At 39.0% G+C, this 20,983-nt stretch overlaps 1 protein-coding gene and 1 non-coding gene across 2 annotated transcripts; both read right to left on the reverse strand.

Moving 5' to 3' along the window:
* Positions 1-751: 751 nt before the first annotated feature.
* ddx54 (DEAD (Asp-Glu-Ala-Asp) box polypeptide 54) lies at positions 752-10,552 on the reverse strand. Its single transcript, XM_084746158.1, has 20 exons — positions 10,285-10,552; positions 8,961-9,087; positions 8,736-8,806; positions 8,453-8,641; positions 8,297-8,346; positions 8,175-8,216; positions 7,983-8,078; positions 7,772-7,893; positions 7,568-7,629; positions 6,895-7,026; positions 6,555-6,765; positions 6,309-6,440; positions 5,982-6,203; positions 5,820-5,893; positions 5,527-5,724; positions 3,591-3,739; positions 3,383-3,496; positions 3,155-3,271; positions 2,945-3,036; positions 752-1,377 (listed from the first exon to the last, which is right to left on the reverse strand). Exons 1-20 carry the CDS (start codon positions 10,405-10,407, stop codon positions 1,088-1,090), a joined length of 2,613 nt encoding a protein of 870 aa, XP_084602284.1. The 5' UTR covers positions 10,408-10,552; the 3' UTR covers positions 752-1,087.
* On the reverse strand, positions 10,082-10,153 carry trnac-gca (transfer RNA cysteine (anticodon GCA)). The gene has a single exon. It is a non-coding gene; the product is annotated as a tRNA-Cys (tRNA).
* Positions 10,553-20,983: the final 10,431 nt, after the last annotated feature.

Below are 20,983 nucleotides of genomic sequence, written 5' to 3' on the forward strand. Positions count from 1 at the left end.
TATGCCAGTGACATCATCATTTATACGTGTGCAAACAATATTCATGCTGCCACCCTAAATATATTCTGTCATTTAACCTTCTCCAAAAACATCTTGATAACTTATAATTGGTCCTAAACTGTGAAAACACAAAACAGATGTTTACAAGTCTAATAAATTTTAATTATGGTGCTGTTGATTCCCATTTTGCTAACACAATACCACAGTTTTTTGAAATGCCATTCTGACATGCTGTTATCAAAGCTGAGAGCAAAACTAATTTTATTCTATAGACATAAAATGTATTTTCCTTTATTCACACAAAAAAATGGATTACATGGATGTTATTTATGGGCAGGTGGCCAGTTCAACACTAAAACCGCTCATACTAGTAGCTGCAAATACTTTTTGTTATTGTGCCCCACATACCTAGAATTTACTTTAAAAAATAACTTTAAGATGTCTTCATTAAATACCACTGAGACAATTCCACCTATTTTAATTGATGATTTTAGTGTTTTCTTTTGTACCTCAGCATCATTGTAACTTAGGGTTTTCCCACTGTGTGTTTTCAGAGGATTTAAAGAAAGAAAGAAATGAAGATGAAAAGATAATATTTTCAAATGGCCTCTTTCAAGTCTCTCTATAATAAGATTAATTTCAGGAAAATTGTGTATTTGTCATATAAATGTACCAACCTACATATCATATAATAAACACTCGTTTGTTGAATTGACATGTAACTGACTGCAAAAGACGACGACACAGAATATTGAGTCACTGGTATCTGTATTTTTCCAACAGTTATTAATGTATAGACATATTTCAGTACTGAAAAACATTTCTTCTGCCAACACACTAAAAATCCCGTACACTGGATTATTTTTATATATATCAAATTTAGAGTTCAGTAGGCAATGATGGAAAAAATGTGAAGCTCATTTCTACAGTCTAGACATGAACTTCACTTCTTTTAATCCACAGTCATTACAGTCTGTGCGAAATTGTTTAAGGTGGTTTGAGAAGGTAAGAATAGTCACCATCCAGTCCGTCATGGTGCCCTCCATCTCAAACCATCGTCCCTCCGTGATAGTTCTCAGCATCTTCCTCAGAGTTTCTTCCTCATCTTACCCTTCTTCTGACCACCACGTCCAAAACCAGACTTCTTCACTTCTCCAAGCCACCGTTTGTTTTTGGCTTTGAGATTCTTCAGACCTCCACTCTGCAGGAACTGGTGCTTCTGCGTCTTCTTGCGCTGCTTCAGGATCTGCTGTTTTGTCTTCAGCTCCGAGCGGATTTTGCGGCCACCAGGCGTCAGCTGCTGTCCTGCAGGCCTCTGGAGGTTAGGGCTCTGGGGGTTAAGACCTCGCGGACCACGGCCACGACCACGGCCACGACCTGGGAGACAGACAATACAGAAACAAAGATTAAGAAATATTGCTTTTGCTTGTCTTTTCATTTAACAGAGGACAAACAAAACAATAAACACAAAATCACACTAAAGGAACCAAAATACACAATCAAGCCTATACATCCTGATAAACACAAACACACAACACATGTCATCACAACTGATAAAGGAACAGGCCCAACAACCTCAGTAAGTAACAAAGTAACAAAATTAAATTAAATACATTTCCATTAGTTGCATTTCATAAGGGTACATGAACTGAAAAAAATGTATTCATGTAGTATAGACTGGGATTTAAAGGAATAGTTTGACATATCAGTAAATACTGACACCACTGTAATATATTTCCATTAAAGGTAGATTGCAGAAGACTTTGTAAATGCAACCACTTAAACATCCAAGATCTAAAGCAGAAGGAAACAGGCCTACATCTCTGCGCCAGCCCAGATTTTGAATGAATACGCCCGATGCAAACCTTCATCCTGTTGCTATGTCCTCAATCTGCTCTGCCTGTGTGTGTTGTATTTCTGTGTGTGTTTATCGCTCTCTCTCTACAGCCCTCAAACATAGAGCAGAGGAGTGAGACTGACACAATGACTTAACAGTCGGTCATTATCTTTTTATATAGTCTCAACCTCATAACCTGCATGTGGCACTGGCTGAGGGCTACACACCGCTGCCAGAAGTCTGACGCCCAGAAACACCCCAAACAAAATGAAAATAAGAAAATACAGGCAGAGGACAGGGTCTCTGCAGATGTAGACACCACCACACACTTCTAGTGGATCATAAGTGATGGTGATTTAGATTTTTTGTTTGTTTTTAGGAAAATCCTGTATAATGTGCCTTTAAATATAATGCCGGTTAACTTAGCACAAAGACTAGATACAAAGGGAAAACAGCTACCCTGTCTCTGATTAAAGGTAACAAAATCCACCTTGTAACATCCATAAATCTCCATAATTAACACACTACAGCTTTTGGTTTAATCTGTACACAAACCCTGTAATGTCTAATTAAAGGAGATTATGTGCAAGTCTACGTCTTGGCCACAACCAGCAACTTCCCGGAGTCTCTGGGAACTGCTCAGAGCCAGGAAATAGTCATATAACCCCCTTTTAACAAAGGTGATTTGTCATTTTTACACTTCAGGTTTGTTACAGATCCAAAACAAACAAGAATTAAGGTGTTAATTAGAGTTTTAGAGGTGCAGGGAGGCGGATTTTCTTAAATCCAGGCCTGCATTTTCTCCCTGCTTCTAGCCTTCGTGCTAAGCTAAGGTAACCAGCTGCTGGGTTTAATCCTATATTCAGCACACAAATTATGACAGTAGCATCAATATTATCTCTACACCAAAAAACAAATAAGTGTATTTTGCAAAATGTCAAACTTTTGCTTAATAATGCATGCCTCTGAATAAATAATTCTTAAATATTATCCTTCTGAATTAATCAAACAATTAATAAAAATTATTAATAAAAGTAACCTTTTAACAATACATCAGATGTAATGGATTAGTTCTAAAATGTTGTGAGACTACAGATGCCCTCCTACCTCCTCCTGGCCTCCTCCCTCCTCCTCCTGTCTCTCCGTCTGAGCCGGATCCTGCGTCATCAACCCTGTATTTTTTCTTCCACTCCTCGTAGCTGACATGTCGTTAAGTGATAAAACGTCTCATCAAGCAGCTAAATATTGTCAGAGTAAGAGAGATCAGCCACAGTAGTGACAGTACACAAGTACAGAGAGATTTTGTTGGAAGGATACAAGTTCTTCCTGTTCTTCTTGTTTTCGATGACCTGACCACCGTCTGTTCTGATCTTCTTCTTCTTCTGCTGATCGTCCTTACCGGTTTCTCTCACAAAGCGCTTCCTCTTACGGTCCCTATAAGAGACAGAGACACACCGATTTATGGGATGAAACGGCTAAATAAGAACCATGAGGTGTCAGAAAGAGGAGGAAAGAGACATATTTAGAACAAACTCATTTTTTTACCATTTCATCATCGCTTTGTGCTGGTTGAGTCGGTCTCCCTCATCTCCCATGAGATCCAGGACAGCCGAGGAGGCCTGCTGCTCAAAAGCACTGCCCTCCCCGCCGATACTTAACCTAACACCACACAGAACACGAGCCACAGGTCAGAACAGACAGCGGATACGTTTTAATCATGTCTAATGTCATTTTTTTGTGGTTTCTTCCTCACCCTCGCTCAGAGTCGAAGTCTTTGGGTCTGTAGGGGATGTAATACTCCTCATCTTTGCCCGACTGTCTGCTTTTCTTGTTCTTTGGTCGTTCCTCTCCATCTTCCTGATGGCCTCTTCTTTTTCCACCTACCACTGCAGAGAACACCCCCTGGTGGAAACATGAAGAATTACACATGAAATCCTCACATAAGGTTCATATTTAAAGTGATGTGTACAAAATGATGATTTGCAACTATATTTAACATATACACTCAATTAAATTAGAAACGTAGCCCTTCTGTTTTTGCTCCTCCACACATACTCCTTCCATACAAACAAGAGTTTAATTTCTCTCCAGTGTTATGCACAGATTTGTTAAAGCTCATGTTAATGAGCCCTTCTCCCTTATTAAGATAATCCATCCACCTGGCAGGTGTGGCATATAGAGGCCACTCTAAAATATGCAGATTTATGTTGCGGGAAAAAAGTATATATATTTAAATTTAAAAGTATATATATTTAAATTTAATAGGCACTGAAATATGGACTTAACATGACTGAGCTGCAGATGTGCATTTTTTTCTACAGAGCAGCAGTATGGAAACTGTTCAAAGTGTATGCACAACTTTTTACAGTTTTATAAAATGTCATTTAGAGCTGAAAAGATTAGCCAATTTATTGATTAAGGGGACCAATTTTGAATTTTAAAAAAGATGGCAAAATGTGCCATCCTTTTAGCACCTCAGTTGCAAGGATCTGGTGTTTTTGCTTATCTTAATCTAAGATTATAAAAACGCTGGACATTTGAGGGCATCTATTTGAGCTTTGGGAAATTGTGACATGAGAACATTTATTTTTTCTGTATTTCTGTCATTTTAAAAATAACTATTAATCAAGAAAATAATCAGCAGCAATTGATAGTGAAAATAATTTTTTGCAGCCTTAATGGCCGTTCACACCAAGAATACTATAGACATATCACTGTAGAAATTGTTCTAACTCAAGTGGATGGTGCCATCCAAACCACAACTATGAAGACAGATTCCAGATTTCAGACATTTGACTCAATTTGAGTTATTTTGTAAAGTCTGCCATGCTGTTGCTCCTGCATTGCAGTGTACAATGACGCAGCTAAAAACCAAAAGTGCAGAGATTCGACTGACAACTTGCGAGAAGACTCAGGGTCATTAACTGCGCCCAGAGAATCATCAGAGCCCAACTACCACCTCTTCACGCCGTCTACAGTTCCCGCTGTCTCCTTAGAGCTGCCACCATCTGCAATGATCCAACACAGCCCTGCCATCACCTTTTCACTCTCCCGCCCTCCGGACTGCGCTACAGGTGCACCAGGGCCCACATCGCCAGATTGAGGAGCATTTTCTATCACAGAGCAATATGTCTCCTGCATCAGTCTGTCTAGGATGACTGACTGGGAACTCTAAGGTTATATTTTAAAGTGTAGTCTCTCCACCCTGCAGTACATGGACTACACTCAGCCTGAGACATTTAAGACTGTGTGATATGCACACACAATTGTAGCATATTTATAACTCTTACTATGGCCCATATTTATATTTGATATTATTATACTATGGAAGATCTTAATATTTGATGTTTAAATGCTTGCAATGGTTATATTTTATACTTCTATTCATTTCTCTTTGCAGCTTTGGTACACTGAATCTCAAAGTATATGTACAATGACTATAAAGGTATTCGTATATTCTTGACTGATGACTTTTTGGGGCTGCCCTGAACATTTCTTCCACCTGAATGAATTACAGATGACTGCTGTCGAGTATCGTTGTTAAAAGAAACCACAAACTCTCTTCACTCTTTTGTGTCTACGCTATATTTTAAGTCCTCCACATTCAGATCTTACAAAAAAAGAAAAACAGCACACCATACATACTTGGTTTCAAATCATATTATTACAGAGAAATGAGAGTTTCTTGCCTTTAGATCGTCGTCCTCGTTATCATTAGAGGGTGTGTAATCATCAGCAGAGGTGGTGGGCCGCTGCAGCTGGCGTTCTGCAGCCATGCTGTCTTTCTGTTTGCTGAACTTGTCCACCAGATGTGTGTCTTTGGAGCGCTTGGTCCGCATCACCTCACTAGCCTGTGTCTTACTGCTTGAGTTGATTTCAAAGATTGTCTACAAGAAGACAGAAGGAGTTTAGGCTTTAGCAGGTTAAAAAAAGAAGGAAAGGAGTCCATGTAAGATGTGTGTCATCATCTACAGTAACTCACTGATTTGGATTTGTAGCCTTTGATGGCATCAACTATCTGAAGGCGCTCCAGTTCCATTTTCTCCAAACCTGACCCTGAAACAAGATCAATCAAACGCTGTTAACAACTAATAACTGAATATCGTCACTGTTCTCCTCACAGTTCATCCTTCTCCAGACTCACCTAGTAGTGGATGGACGGCCATGCTGGACAAGTCTGTGCTTTTGACCCGTCTGATGGACTCAGCTGAGGGGTTCGGTCGGGACTTGAGATACTGCTTGTAGGCGTTCTCTGAGACGCGGTGCAGGTTCTGCAGGTCCAGGGAGTTTTCATGAGCCGTAATCAGATGGGAACTTTCGTCATCCAGGATACTTTGAGGGACCCGACCGAACACACCCTCTGAATCTGGAGGAGGACGAGGAGACAGTGTCAGCAGAGAGGCAATGATCGCGCCGAGAAACAACGCTACTAGCAGCCTCAGATGAGTTCTTTTTTTTAGTGCAAATCTACCTTGTGTGTGTTCAGGTGTGGCGAAGTGAACAGGCCTTCCAAGGAAGAGGTGAAGGTCAAACACAAAAGGCGTCTCGTCTTGACAAATCATACTGTAGGCTGTGCCACTACGACCAGCACGTCCCACACGGCCTGATGGGAACAGACAGGTGATGACCAAATAATCCTCATTTCAATGTCAATTTGCTAAAGAAATCTTTAATTAGGGGCAAATAGAGATCTTAATTCAGCATATAAGCCACTCACCAACTCTGTGTAGGAAGAGCTTGGCCTTGGAGGGGAAGTTGTAGTTGATGACATTGTCCAGCAGGGGGATGTCTATACCACGAGCAGCAACATCCGTCACAATTAGCACCATGGCTTTCCGATGCACAAACTTTCCGATGTTAATCTTCCTGGCGGTCTGATCGAGAGAGCTGTAGATGTAGGCACAGTCCACACCTTCTGAAGACAGCAGCTGCGGATCAAACAAAACAAATTTACACTCAACCACAGCTGATGTTTTTAAAAATATGGGGAAAGAGCGTGTGAAGGTTCACAGAGGAAAAAGAGACACGACCGAGCTATTCTGCTGTTTGTATCTTACCTCCTTCAGGTACTCTACGTGGTGTTTGGTGGCTACAAAAACCACCGTCTGCTCCTGCGGCTTCACTACGTTTCTCAGCAGGTGAAGCAGAAACGCCGGCTTGTCGTCCACACGCAGATGGAAAAATGACAGCTGAGGGAAGGCAGTAGAAGATATGAGTTTGTAAGTACATGAACATGAAGATTTTAAATGCATTGTGCACCTTTAACAGTCATTTCTGAGTAATGAATAAACAAGTTATTTATGACTTTCTCATCCATTAAGTAAGTTAAGAGCTTGCAAAGATCATAACATTTTTACAGCCCAGATGGAACGCAACAGGGACTTTGTGCGAGGGGGAACACTGCACGATGATGAGGCAAATATTGAACTTTTTCAACAGGCTGCCAGAGGGTTCTTACCAAGCTGCAGAAGTGAATGTTGTTAGTGCAGACAGGTCACACTGTGACCTGACTGTGGTGACACTCTTGATGTGAATACAGAACAATACTGTGTGATAGCAGCTGGTGGGTTTTAACAGCAGCTTTATGTTTTCTTGACGTCCCATGCAACTACAATGTCCCCACAGTTTCTAATTTGAGTATTTCTTGCGCTGAAGCCTTCAAATTTGCTCCATTCAACGGGCTTCAATCAAGCACTAAATGCATTTTAATAAACGATGTCCTTTCTGTACCTTGATCTGGTCACTGAGCTTTGAGTCCACATCCAAACGGATCAATACTGGTTCAGTCAGCCCTGGAAATATTAAAAATATGTATTTAGTTAAATTTGTTTCTTGAGCAGCAATATGTTATTGTGCATAGTTATGATAAACTTCAAAAAACATCCTGATGATGATGGTGGACATATGTGAAACAGAACGGATTATTAATCTCACCAGCTCTGGCGAACTCCACCAGCAGTTTGGGCAATGTGGCAGAGAACAGCAGAGTCTGTCTGGTGTCTGGAAGCCTGCGGATGATCTCCTGAAGCTGCTCGGCAAAACCCATTTCAAACAGCCTGAGTGGAGGAAGAGCACCAGCCTGTTCACACATTCATGCACACAAATGAATCCAAGCTGTGACATGAAAAGATAACTCGTTTCTCACCTGTCAGCCTCATCAAAAACCACGTACTCCACATTGTGCAACTTCAGGTTCATCTCCGAGATAACGTGCATAAGACGACCAGGGGTACCGATGATTCTGAGGGGGGAAGTCACAGAGATCAGGACTAAAACCTACAGTACGCGGATAGGGAGAAGCTATATTTATCTGTATGTATTACAACAAAACACTCACATGTCAGGGTTTTCATGAAGAGCAGCAAACTGATTATCCATACTGGAAAAGAGCAGAGACGTCTACAGTCATTCCAGAGTTAAAGTGCATCAGAAAACACAAAATATCGAGAAGTTACCTACCTGTCTCCACCAAGGATCAAGGCAGTCTTGAGGCCAGTGAATTTCCCCAACTATAATACCACAATGCAATAAAAAAAAAAAAGAGCAGATAAATTAAATGATAATTTAAGATTTCAATAACCCAGAAAAATGCAGCAACATGTTTGTCAGTCTGACCTCTTTTGTGAACTTCATGGTCTGCAGGGCCAACTCTCTGGTTGGGGTCAGGATGAGGGCCCTGGCTCCTGTTTGGGCTTGAGGGGCCTTCAGCTTCTCAAACATGGGCACCAAGAAGGCAGCTGTCTTACCACTGCCGGTCCTCGCCATGGCTACGATATCTTTACCATCCAAAATCACTGGGATAGTCTGAGGTCGTGAAAAAAAGGGTCAGGTGTTAAATATTATGCAGTTAGAAGTCACAGGTGTTTGATTTCAGGATCCTGAAGCAGAGCAGACTTACTTTTCTTTGGATCGGAGTAGGGACTTTATAACCCTTCTTCATGATGCCTTTATATACAGGGTAACTGAGACCTGAAATCAGACGTGAAGTCGTTAAACAATATGGCCTGAATATGGAAAAGTGGATCAGACTTTACTTATAGATTTTCTTTCCAGGTAGATATTCAATACTGTGAGTAACCAGTGGACATGCAGCCCTGTCTGTACGCTCTTCACTCAGTCTTACCCATGGACTGAAAGCCTCCAGACTTCTTCTTCTTCTTGTTTTGGGCTCTGACCAGCTGCCTGGTGTCAGGTTCAACATCTGACAGGCAGTCCGACGTGGCGGGGAACCTCGGCAGTTTCCTCCCTGGCTGTGAGACCAATAACAAAGCATCACAATATCTTATTAGCAACATGACAATTTTACCAAAAACCCACACACCAATTTCATCAATGCAAAATATTTACTCTGAATTTATTTCGGATGTCGGGTAACGCAACAGCTTTCTTCTGTCCTGTTCTTTCAGAGGATTTTTCCAAGGATAAGTCTGACAAGATTACATAATATTTCAAGGAAGTAGGATGTCTCCTACTTTGGTGAAAAGCACTTTTTCAGTGGAACTACACTGGAAGTTTCACTGGAGGCAGCAAAGCAGCCAAACACAGACAAACTTTCCCTCCTCAGCAAAAGACTGTGAAGCCTTTGTGTATCAAACCACAGATACATCAGGCTGCATTGTGACGGTTCACCATCCAAGTGAATTAATAATAAGCAAAAGACATTTCTGGAGAACTTTAAGGAACTGATTGATTTTCTGCTGACTGACTAATCAATTAACAGATTAACTGTTTTAGCCAACTGTATCATAGGGTGGGAATAAAAACAGTATGTGTACATACCACCAACTAATGATGACTTACATTCTTTTCACAATTAATTGAATAATCTTTTAGTCTAAAAATGTAAAGAAAAGTGAAATTGTTCACTGCAATATTCCATATCCCAAAATGAAGTCTTCAAATTGCTTTTTTTGTCAAACAAACTATCCAGAACCCAAAGAATATTCATTTACTATATATGAAGGGCATGGAAAGCAGCAAAACCTTACATTTAAGAAAATGAAACCAGCAAATTCTGCTTGAAAACATTTTGCTTGAATAGCTGGAAAGGACGGGTGGGTGTTCGCATACACTGCAACTGCTTCAGTGTTTCACTGTACTAATGTTCATGTCTAAGAAGTGACTACAAGTTGGATTGTGCTTTGTACAAGACGTGGAGACAATCATTCTACAAGTTAGATATATGTGGGTTTACCAAGTTAATTACTTGCTTATTCATGGATGTTAAACAAGTATAAAGAGTTGAGGGGGCATCCGGATTTGAACCGGAGACCTCTTGATCTGCAGTCAAATGCTCTACCACTGAGCTATACCCCCGTCCCATCATTGAAGTCCAATAAAAACATCTGGTAAAACACAGCTGTTGGTGTCATGTACCATGAATACTTGGATTAAGCTGTTATTATAAAACACGCGTTGCATTAAAGTTTTAAATATTTTTTCCTTACCGAATCATCGTCTTTAACTTCAGCAGCCAGCTCAAAGTCTCCGCTGTCAGAGTCCGCCTCCTGTGCCTCTCTGCTGGCTGTGTGTCTCTTCTTCTTCGTCAGTTTCTTCTTCCTCTGTGCCATCGTGAAGTTTTACCGCTCTCAAAATTAATTTACTGTACAGATTGTGAAACAAAACGGCATCAAACCAGTGCTAAACTCAAATCATGTCATCTCAACACACAACAACACGGTGGGCAGACATGTTAGAAACACGTGTGAGCTTCTTCTTCTTCTACTTCTTCTTCTCCTTCCGTTTTGTGTGACTGCTCAACACCGCCACCTATTGACCACTGAGTATTCACTATTTTACAGTATAATTATGTAATGTGTATTTTATTCCATCTCCACGTCCTCTAAGGCTATTATGTTGTAAATTGTGTAATTTCTATTAACTCCTTACAGCGCCTTACAACCCAGTGTCTGATGTAACAACATCTCATTTACTGCAGCTTTAAATCCCAAACTAATATAATTATACAGTGGAGAAGACATATCTAATTATTTTGTTAAAAGTTATATTTTGTTTGAAATTTATAAGCCTTGGTGAAGCAGCGAGCACTATCCCAGCTTCTAATTTCCAGATTCAAGCTCCTCAATTTTATATTTATTTGTTTTTCGCTTTTGACTTTTAATTGCAGTCTTAATGTCTTATTTTTAATGTATTTCAGTGTCTATGTAAAGCACTTTAAATTGCCTTGTGTCTGAACGGTTTTACAAATAAACTTGCCTTGTCTTGCCTTTTGGTTAAATTGGTTCGCCTTTGGTTAATTTAGAATAACTCATTTAAGATCCCATATTTTTTTATTTCATTTTTTGCAAGAGTGCAGTGGTAATAATCTCTGAATTACTTCACACATTGTTCAGCCATTTATTACACAAATAAAACCAAAGAGATTTTTTTTTTTTGCATAATAATTCTAAAGACGATACAATTTTTTGCTGGCTTTCCACTTGAGTTATGACAGAAAATACACATATAGCATCCTCACCTTATACTGTGTTGGCATTTCAGTGTTTTCACTTTAAATGCTGACACAAATGTCTCTTAGCTTTTTTTCAATTCAAATTGTATTATTGGCATGACATAACTCATTTCTGAAAAGGCTAAACACATTAAAAACAGACTATAACAAATCACATATTACAAAAAATATATATTACAGAAAAGAATACTACAAAACAAAACAAATATCAGTAAATATTAAATATATCAGTGTGTGTGTGTGTGTGTGTGTGTGTGTGTGTGTGTGTGTGTGTGTGTGTGTGTGTCATTGGGCTACAGATTTATCTCTCCTCTTCAGTCAGTATACATAAATTCAAAACAGCTGTTCCACTAGACGATCATTTTCTTTTCAGTTTCTTTTGAGCCAAAGACTGAACACTCTTTGAAGCTATACAACTGAATAAAACAGGGACAAATCAAGTCACCTTCAAGCAAATAACACAATAAATTTTATTTGTCTTATCAATTAAATTAACTGAATTAACTTTGACTGGGATTATTTTCTTTATTAACATCTTTATCCACATTTGAGAATAAGAATTAGGGTTGTTTCAATCCAATACTGCCCAATTTATTAACCCCGAAAAGGGACCTTGCTACTTCCCATGATTTATTTATTTATTTATTTTTTCTATTTGATGTTTTTTTGACCTAGAACTGGATATATCTTCTTCTATAGTCCCTGGAAGTTGATGAAGTATTATCTTTTTTGGGCATGTATGTTTGAGAAGAGTAAAAAAGTAAGGACTAATGCACTAATCTGCATTTATTGTGATGACTATATATTTATAGAACTCAAAACTAATGGGGTCTAAAAAGACAATAAGAGCTTTTCTTTTTGTTGCATAACTTTTCATGAAGCAACTGCATAGGACAATTTGGCAGGCAAAGCCTACCCATCCATGCAACAACTGTCACACTTCTGCTGCTGGAATCCTGAAATACGCTACGAGATTTCAGCAGGCATTATGCACTGTTCTAATTTTAGCATTCTGTCCTTACATGTCATATTTATCACACACACAATAAACTAGTCATTGTTTGGAAAAAAGTGTTAGTATTTAACACAAAGCCGTATTTTATCCTTCCTCATCAAATAATACCATGTCAGTGCTGATGACATAACAAAACAGAGCCCTCGCTCCATTCATAAATATTGCCCTGCCAGAGCTTATATCTAATATCCTCCAATGACAGCCTTGACTTAAAATTAATCTCGCACAACCAGTTGAATCTGTAAGGGGATCAAATATGAGTCTCTTACTTAAAATCTCAATTTGCTTTTGTCTAAAATGGTTTAAGATAAGTATTCTTTCTTTTTACAATTTTTTTTATTGGATTTTCAAGTAAAGCAACTTTTACAGAATTATTCCACAGTAAGTTATTTGGTAGCCTAAAAGTATATAAGTACCACATCAGAAACAATACTGCAATACAACAGCAGATGTGTAACAAAAATATGTATATTCTACATTACAGAAAATGTGCTCATAGACCCTTTATGTGTGTGCTGACCTTGCAGTTTTATGCCATTTAAAATGGCTTTAATCCAAAGAGGCTGGGAAATGGGTGCAGAAGACTTTCTACAAAAATTAAATGTCTCATCAACAAAAGTGACAAAGAATATTATATATTATATTATATTATATTATATTATATTATATTATATTATATTATATTATATTATATTACCCTATAAGTTGACATTTTAGAAGTCTGTGCCAAACACAGAGGAGGTGTGTACCCTTTTGAGCACCTCTATATCTTCCAGTTTCTCTTCATATGAGGATTTATGTTGCTTAATGAAGTAATCTGTAGAAAGACGGTTTGTCTCTATTGTCAAGGTACCTTTTGGGGAATTCCTGTAGCTCAGCTGGTGGAGCATGCGCCCCATGTTCTCAGGCTAGCAGTAGCTGCCAGTTTGACCTCCATCTGTGGCCCTTTGCTGCATGTCATCCCCTCTCTCAATCCCCTTTCCTGTCTTCTCTTCAGCAGTCACTGTCAAATAAAGGCAAAAAGACACAAAACATAAACATAAAAAAAGACCTTTTAGAGTACTTTATCGGGAAGATAGGTACGGATGCAATGCCAACTCTGTAAAAACCAGAGGAGTGCATATCCCCACCAGGCAAAAATGGTGCAGCGCCTACTGCAATGCCACCACAATTGTCAAATGCAACCGGTGGAGGTTTGTCATCATTTGCCAATATTATCACATGCGTTGTCCCAAGCTGAAAAAAGATTTCAAACTTGATGTTGAGTTGTTGATCACTTGTGGCCTCTACTGGCCAGTTAAGAAGAGTGAGAATTCAGCTGTCAGCCGAGTCGAACCAAGTCAAGCCAAGCCAACACGTGTGTGGAAAAGAGTTATGACCAAAAATGCGTTTTGTGAGGTCACTGTGACTTTGACTTTACACCTTTGACCACCAAAATCTAATCAGTCCTGGAGTCCAAGTGGATGCCTGTACCAGGTTTTGTGAAATCCTATCCAAGTGTTCCTGAGATATAGCATTTGCGAGAAGAGGACAGACATGACGTCACCATTACCTTGACCTTTGACCACCAAAATCTAACATGTCCATCCAAATGGACATTTGTGCCAAGTTTGAAGAAATTACCTCAAGGCATTCTTGTGATATCATGTTGATGAAAATGGGATGACCTGAAAACATAATGTGAATTCCAGTGGTTCTTCAGTATACAGTCATGAATGTGCACAGAACAACATTAGGCTAATCAGTCCAGTAGTACTCAAGATGCAGACAAGCTGATCATGTACACACACACACTCATGCAAATAAATGCATAATCTGATAAAAATTGTGTCTGTGGAAATTGAACTCAGAATTCCTCAAAAGTAGCAAATGTATTTTAAACATATAAATAAGGATAAAGGATAAGTAATTATGTCCAAATTTTGTTATTTGGAGCCTCCAGTAATCCATGCATTGAATTCTTCTTCTGCACATTGATTATTGGGCAGTTTAAATGTCAAAGCACATCTGGTTTCATTAAAATGTGAGTGAGGCCAGATGCTGCTGAAGAAAACAGCTGCCTAAGACATCAAAAACCCAAATGAACAGTGTGAGATGTAAAGTATGTTATTCATTATGAGCCAATATCATACAGAGAAAGATCTAAACTGTTTTGTTATGCCTATTTTTAATAAACATTATTTCTGTTTTGAACTCATTGGAATGCATTTGTTTTTTTATGATGTGCATCATTAATGAAAACCAATATATAAAGTGTGGATTTGACTTTGGCACATTTTCTATTGGTCAGTATATCTACAGCTTACAGGATTTTTTGCTTTTGCTCATAACTTTTTGTTGTTTATAAGCAGCCACAGTTTAATTTTTTAAATCACCCAGTGGAAATGTGTCCTTTGGATGATAACACTGACACTAATATGGCAGCCAAAACATGTACTGCGCTGTTTGAAGTCAGTGGGCTGATGTACAGTAAATAAGTCAACACCATGGCAACAGCCTGGAGCTAATGCCATTCACATTCCCTCACAGAGCCTGCTGGCTGTGGTGGCCCGAAGCCAAATCTGTTCAGGGAGCTGCACAAGAAGAGAGGGATGCGGGGCTCGATACGTGGGCAATAAGTGCAGGAAGCCACCTATAGGATCCGCTTTTGTTCTTAAAGGTGATTTAAGTGATAAAGCCTGAGGGGATTAAGATATGAAGCCTGCAGGGATGAGAAGGTTACGGTGGCTTCAACTTGGCAAGGGAACAAACTGGGTGTTGGCATCAGTGTGCCATCAGGTCTGCCTCCAAAGCTCCTGGCAGTGTCTTAAATCTCAATTTCCTCACTATGTCATGCCCCATGTTGAAAACATGTTCCCGCATCACTGCTTCATCTCCACATGATGTGGTTCCGGCAGTTTATTTCCTGATCATGCTTTCTTATTCATGAGGCAGAGCATTTTATGCCTCTGTAGATGCGTATCATAGATTATTAAAGAAAATAAAGCAGCATGACTGATACCTTTATCAATCTGTTTATTTGTGACTCTCTCTCTCTCTCAGTAATGTTTGATTTGTTATTACCCCCTATTTTAAGCCATTTTACCGTTTTTTACTGTAAATTTAACACATTATTTCCCTCTTTGGTAACACTTTATATTAAGGTGCCTGTAATAAACATTACTAATAGGTAATACGGCTCTTTCAGTAAGCCTTTGAACATGTGTTAATATGACTATATAAGTGTTAATAATAGGATAATAAACACATTTATTGTTAGATTGTAAGACATTTATAAATTCTCTCAAGAAACTTGTTAACAGTTCATATAGTTTATATAGTCAGTCTGTGAAAGAAAATAAAGCAGCATGTTTTAATTTTGTTACAGGGAGCATGGCTAAATAATGCCCACCTCTTAGAAATCTCCTGAGAGCCCTGCCATTGATTTCAAGCATAACGATAAGATCTATAAATGACAAACATACATAGATTTATGAGGACTTAATGTAGGCACAACCTAAGCTGCATCCTGAGCTATAATGGACTTACTGACCTCAAAAATCTGCAGTGTAACTTGAGTAGGATGATTTAGATGGTATACAAATACATCAGATCATGAAACAGTCAGTGAGTAAATGGGCACTAAATGAAAGTCATTAGGAAAATAGATGTCACCATGTCTCAGGTTGGATTTTTATAAAGATGCTCTCCAGCAGAGTGTGTATGTGTGCAGCAGATGCCGCCTCTAAGCCTCAGAGATTGAGAGGAATGTTTAAATTAAGAGATTATTGAGCTGATGGTTTGTAAAGCTAAGCTTTTAAATGGGGGTAGCAGTTAAATATTCTTCCACTCTATCTGTGTCGATTTAATTATTTATCAGCCACTCTGTAAAGGGCCGGCCACGGGTTCAGTGGACCTTTTAAAAATAGTCCAAACATCCAATTAGCATTGCGAGTGATGTGTTGCAGCAGCATATCAGGCAGGCGTGTCCCCTCCAGCGAGCCTTCAAATGCTGGTTTGATTTTCCATGCCAGACGCTGTGCATCCAAGGGGCAAATTAATCTCGCAAATCTGATAACAGCTCCTCAAAAAGTTTAAAATGGCTGCATGAGAGGGGAAATATCAGCGCCGGAGTTGCATCCCACGAAATGATGATATTGTGAGATTTTCTGTGAGTGCTGAAAATGTGAAAACTGCTGAAACTTGCTAACAATATGCAATTAAATTACAGCTACTATCAGAATGATGGCAATTCCAAAGGAGCTACATGTAAATATTCTTTTCGGGTTCTAGATTCAAATTTTAGTTACCTAAGTTACGTAACATACTTATGTTAAGCCAAACCAAGATTTTTCTCAAGTAGTTTTGATGGCTAAATGTTAACTATGCATTCAATGTGATGTAAGGTTGCTGATACTCTCAAAGACTCATATATGTCATTGTGGGAGTCATTGGCAATCAACCTATTGGTTAATCGTTTCTATCTTGTAAATATCCAGTATTTGCCAGCACGTGTTTCCTAATTGCTCTTTTCTACTGTTGTATTTTAGTGTCATTCATTGAGCTTATCTTGTCTGCATTATCTGACAATATTTTGAGGGTAAATGTGCACCAAACACCAAAGCAGCTTCTTTCCTAAGTTCTCATCACAAGGAACACAAATGAAATACAATAGTTCACGATGAGCACATTGCTGGACCAAATCGAGCATGTAACCTGATTTGCTTGTATTTAAATATATAAATACAAGCTCTTATCTCAAGTATTTTCTATAAATTGCATCTTTTTTTTCTGCTCAGCAAAACACAAATTACAAAATACAGAAAGTAATTACATAGGAATTTTAAATGCATTCAACTGAAATACTCTGCCTCTGGATCAGCAACTAGTGTGCATAATACAGCTGTGAATAACCTGGCGAGGAAGACAGGAAGTAGGTCTTAGGGCGGTCAGAGAGAGGGTCAGAGCCTGGTCTTGGGCTCACTGGGCTGGCATGGCACTGCGAACGTGATGGTGCCACCCCCAGTGACAGCAGCAGATGGTGAGCGGGCCCCTGGCTTTACCCTCAGGGCTCCCGCGGGCACGGAGACAGAGCAGCCATGCACAAAATACAAGGCCACTGATTGGACCGTGCCTCTTAAGACGCCACAGGCTGATAAGACGCTGAGAGGAGCAGCGCTTACATGCTTGAGAAGACGTATAATTATGTTAACCCGGTAGTTTCTCTGGACCCCTTCACTTGTCCATCAGGGCAGACATTGTGGCTTATTAGGTCAGTAAATGGGAAGTCTCACTAGGGTAGTGGCTGTGGGAGGTGTCAGCAAGACTGACTTTAAGAATTTTTGATGTACAAGATCACAATACGCACAAGAGATATGGAGAATCCTGAAATAAACTGTGCTCTTACATGATTCCTCACATGCAAAGCAACAAGCATTTTAATAAATTATGGGAATGTATCAATTACAGTATGCATTATTAATTCATGCAAAGGAAAAATAATGCATTGCTTTGATTCTGAGTACATGAACTCCTCAAACAGAAAGATCAGATTTTGTGAATTCTTGTATTCATGTGGACTTGTGTGGACATGTGTGCAATAAGCCTTTTCTGTGCAATAATCCCAAGGACTGCGTGGTACTTTTTATTGGCACATTTATTTATTTATTTATTCATACGACTCTCCTAATCTCTGATTTGTTCTTCATCCTGTTTTTAAGCCATTATTACTCTCTTCACAGACACTTAATATCAAGATGCCTGTCATAAATGTTATTTAATAGGTAATAAGGCCCTTATAGGATGTTTAATAACATAACATGATGAAATAAGTTAATAATAACAATTTATTGCATTAACTAACTTATGCCATTATTCCTTTACTTAGTTTGTGTTGTTGATTTATTAAGATTTCTACATATTTTACTGTGTATTTATAGCAGTTAACTATGTACCGATTAACAGTTAATACACATTTTAGGGCTACCACATCTGTTGCACAAACAGTGCTGACAAGGGTTAAGAAATCCTTTATCAGGCATGATTCATTTTGCTTTTCACTGCTTCCGTATCTGGATTGAGCACTACTGTACATGTTGTCAAGGTTGATAATGTCAATAATCTGGTACTATCAGAATGCATAATTAACTGGTAATAAGTGCATGGTTAACTGCTAATAAATGCTTAATAAAGCATATAGAAATCCTAATAAAGAAACAACCAAAGCTTACAAAGGCTTAACAATGACATAATAGGTAAATTAGTTAAACACTTATAATGCTATTATAAAAAATTATAAGTATTATAATTAAGAACAAAAAATTATAGTATATCTATCTATTAAACAGGCCCATTCAAACCTGGATGTATAATTCTTACAAAAATGCTGGGGGCCATAATTTAAAGGGCAAAATTCAGAAGTGCTTACTTTTCCACAAATGGAGCTAAGCCTTTTGCTGAGACGTCTCCTTTGCTGTATAAGGAGAATCCGGCTTTGCGCTGCCTTTAGTGTAAAACTGCAGAGGCACATACATCCGGTCAAACTTTCAATTACTTGATATTCTGGGTGCTAAAAGGCAGTTTCCCTTCAAGGCTTCTGCAGTTAATCTTATAGCTAGTGCCAGCATTAAGGCGATAATCAGGGGACATGTGACAAAAGCACAAAAACTAGCCCCAAAGGGAGGCGTAGGAGACCCCTGAGGATTTTTCTCCAACCAAGCAGCCATCAAAGGCCCTGAAAATGAAGTCTCAAACCTCACTGCTGCTCTCCATGTAGTTTCTGGACTTTTGTTTTGCTTTAGCTGCACATAGCCTGCAGAATTTCTTTCCATGTTGTAGCGTATTGTGGTCAAACACTACTGGATTACTGCTCATTAACTCTGCAGAGAACCCACTGGGCTGTGTTTAATACACAAGACTTAATGGCCATTTCCAGTTTCATCTCCTCTACACTTTTAGGGGAGGGTTATGCGTGATGACAGATGCCCAGAATTAAAGCCCACAGAGCAGAATTAACTTTTCATGTATTTCCTCCTCACATCCTTGTTGTTTCTTTTTGGTTGTTGCTTGCACGGCCTGGGGCTCACTTCTTCTTCTGGTGTCTTAATTGCAATTTCATCAAGAATTTAAAGCCATGTAGCCTTCCCCATTCTTGTCACTGTCACTCCAAACTAGCCACCGCAGGGGACTTCAAGGGTATTTAAAGCAGCTATTGTGTGTCATAAGATAAGTCAGGAGCAGCTTGGGGAAGACTCACTTTCATCATTGTGGTACTGCCGGACCTCCTCTCCCCCCCCCCCCCCCGAATCCATGCTTCTCTCCCTCTCTCTCTTTCATGGCTTTATCACTCAAAGGCTCAAGCAGCTCAGCAGAATATAAATGAATAAGGGCTGTAAGATGGGGGAAAGAGGGAAAAGGTTGAGACTAAAATTGCATGTGCACATCAGCGTTGGGACTTTACAAGCACTGCTCTTTTATGCTTCACACCACTCAGTTCGGATGTGTTGATGCAATATGAAAATTTCACATTACAGATTCATCACCGTGTCCATGACAAATGGGAATCTCGGGATGCTGAGTTGTGTGTGTGCGTGGGTGTGTGCTTTTATGAGTGTGCAAGTGCCAAGTGTATTGTTACTTTTTGAATAGATAAGGCTTTTATTGTAACAAAGTTGAAGCAAACGTTTGACATCCTCTGATAGATGATTATTTTTCACTTTAGACTTTGCGAGTTAGATAAGAGGATTGATACCACTCTCTTGTCTGTATATTAAATAGCCTATATACAGCCAGCAGCTGGTTAGCTTAGCCACAAGACTGGAAATAAGGAAACAGTCACACTTCGTTCTAAGGTAACAAAGTCCACCCACTAGTACCTCTGAAAATCACAGATTAACATACTACGTTTCATTTGTTTAAACTTTAAAACTGTGGAAAAATGATCTCTTTTTGGGACATGCTCAGCAGTGGCTTGGCTACAAGCAGAGACTCCAGGAGGATAATACACCCAGACAAGAAATAGTCAAGCACCTAACCCTCCCTGAAACAGTGATTTTAAGATTTTACACTTAAATTTTTGTATAATTGAAGGAGAAATGACTATATTGTAAAGTATTCACTGCCTAAATCATAAAATGAAGATGACATGTCATCATGATGATTAAGCAAACATAATAAATTGAAATACAAGCTTCTCTAAAAGCAGTGCTGCAGCTGTTCTCCATTGAAATTTCCATTCAAGTGCGGTCTGTTTTTGTTTTGGTCTGTGTGATTCAGCACACTGCCCGTTACACACTGAGCAAAAATATGCCCAAAAGACATCTTTTGAACATCTTGCTGTGCATTGAAGAAGAGCTCAAATTTCAGTATTTATGATGTCTTTTCATAACATCCAATGTCACCTCTACAAAGGGGGCTCTAATTTAGTACATAAAGCTTTTAATGTTGCAGTCTGTATATCCAGTAACAATAACAAAAATGTTAATAAATTATAAATACTATTTATTTGTTGTCACAAATAAAAGATATTTCATTGATTTTGTGTTGATTTCCTACACCTGTCTTGCACAGCCACAGACATCCAAAAATCTCCTCGCCAGACATTCAAATATTGAATTACATGTCAACGTCCAAGAGGCATCATAGTCAGACATCCAGATATTGAACCTGACTTGCATGTCAT

Source organism: Lutjanus erythropterus, chromosome 20 (assembly GCF_056507025.1).
Source record: "Lutjanus erythropterus isolate fLutEry1 chromosome 20, fLutEry1.hap2, whole genome shotgun sequence".
In the NCBI taxonomy this organism is placed as follows: Eukaryota; Metazoa; Chordata; class Actinopteri; order Lutjaniformes; family Lutjanidae; genus Lutjanus; species Lutjanus erythropterus.

Bases quoted from the DNA above. Each gene is read 5' to 3' on its own strand.
- ddx54 (XM_084746158.1), bottom strand. From the start codon at position 10,407: ATGGCACAGAGGAAGAAGAAACTGACGAAGAAGAAGAGACACACAGCC. The intron at 6,204-6,308 runs GTAGATTTGCAC...GTCCTCCTCCAG, and splicing joins CACACCTGAACACACACAAG to ATTCAGAGGGTGTGTTCGGT. The intron at 5,725-5,819 runs GTGAGTTACTGT...GTCTTCTTGTAG, and splicing joins AAGGCTACAAATCCAAATCA to ACAATCTTTGAAATCAACTC.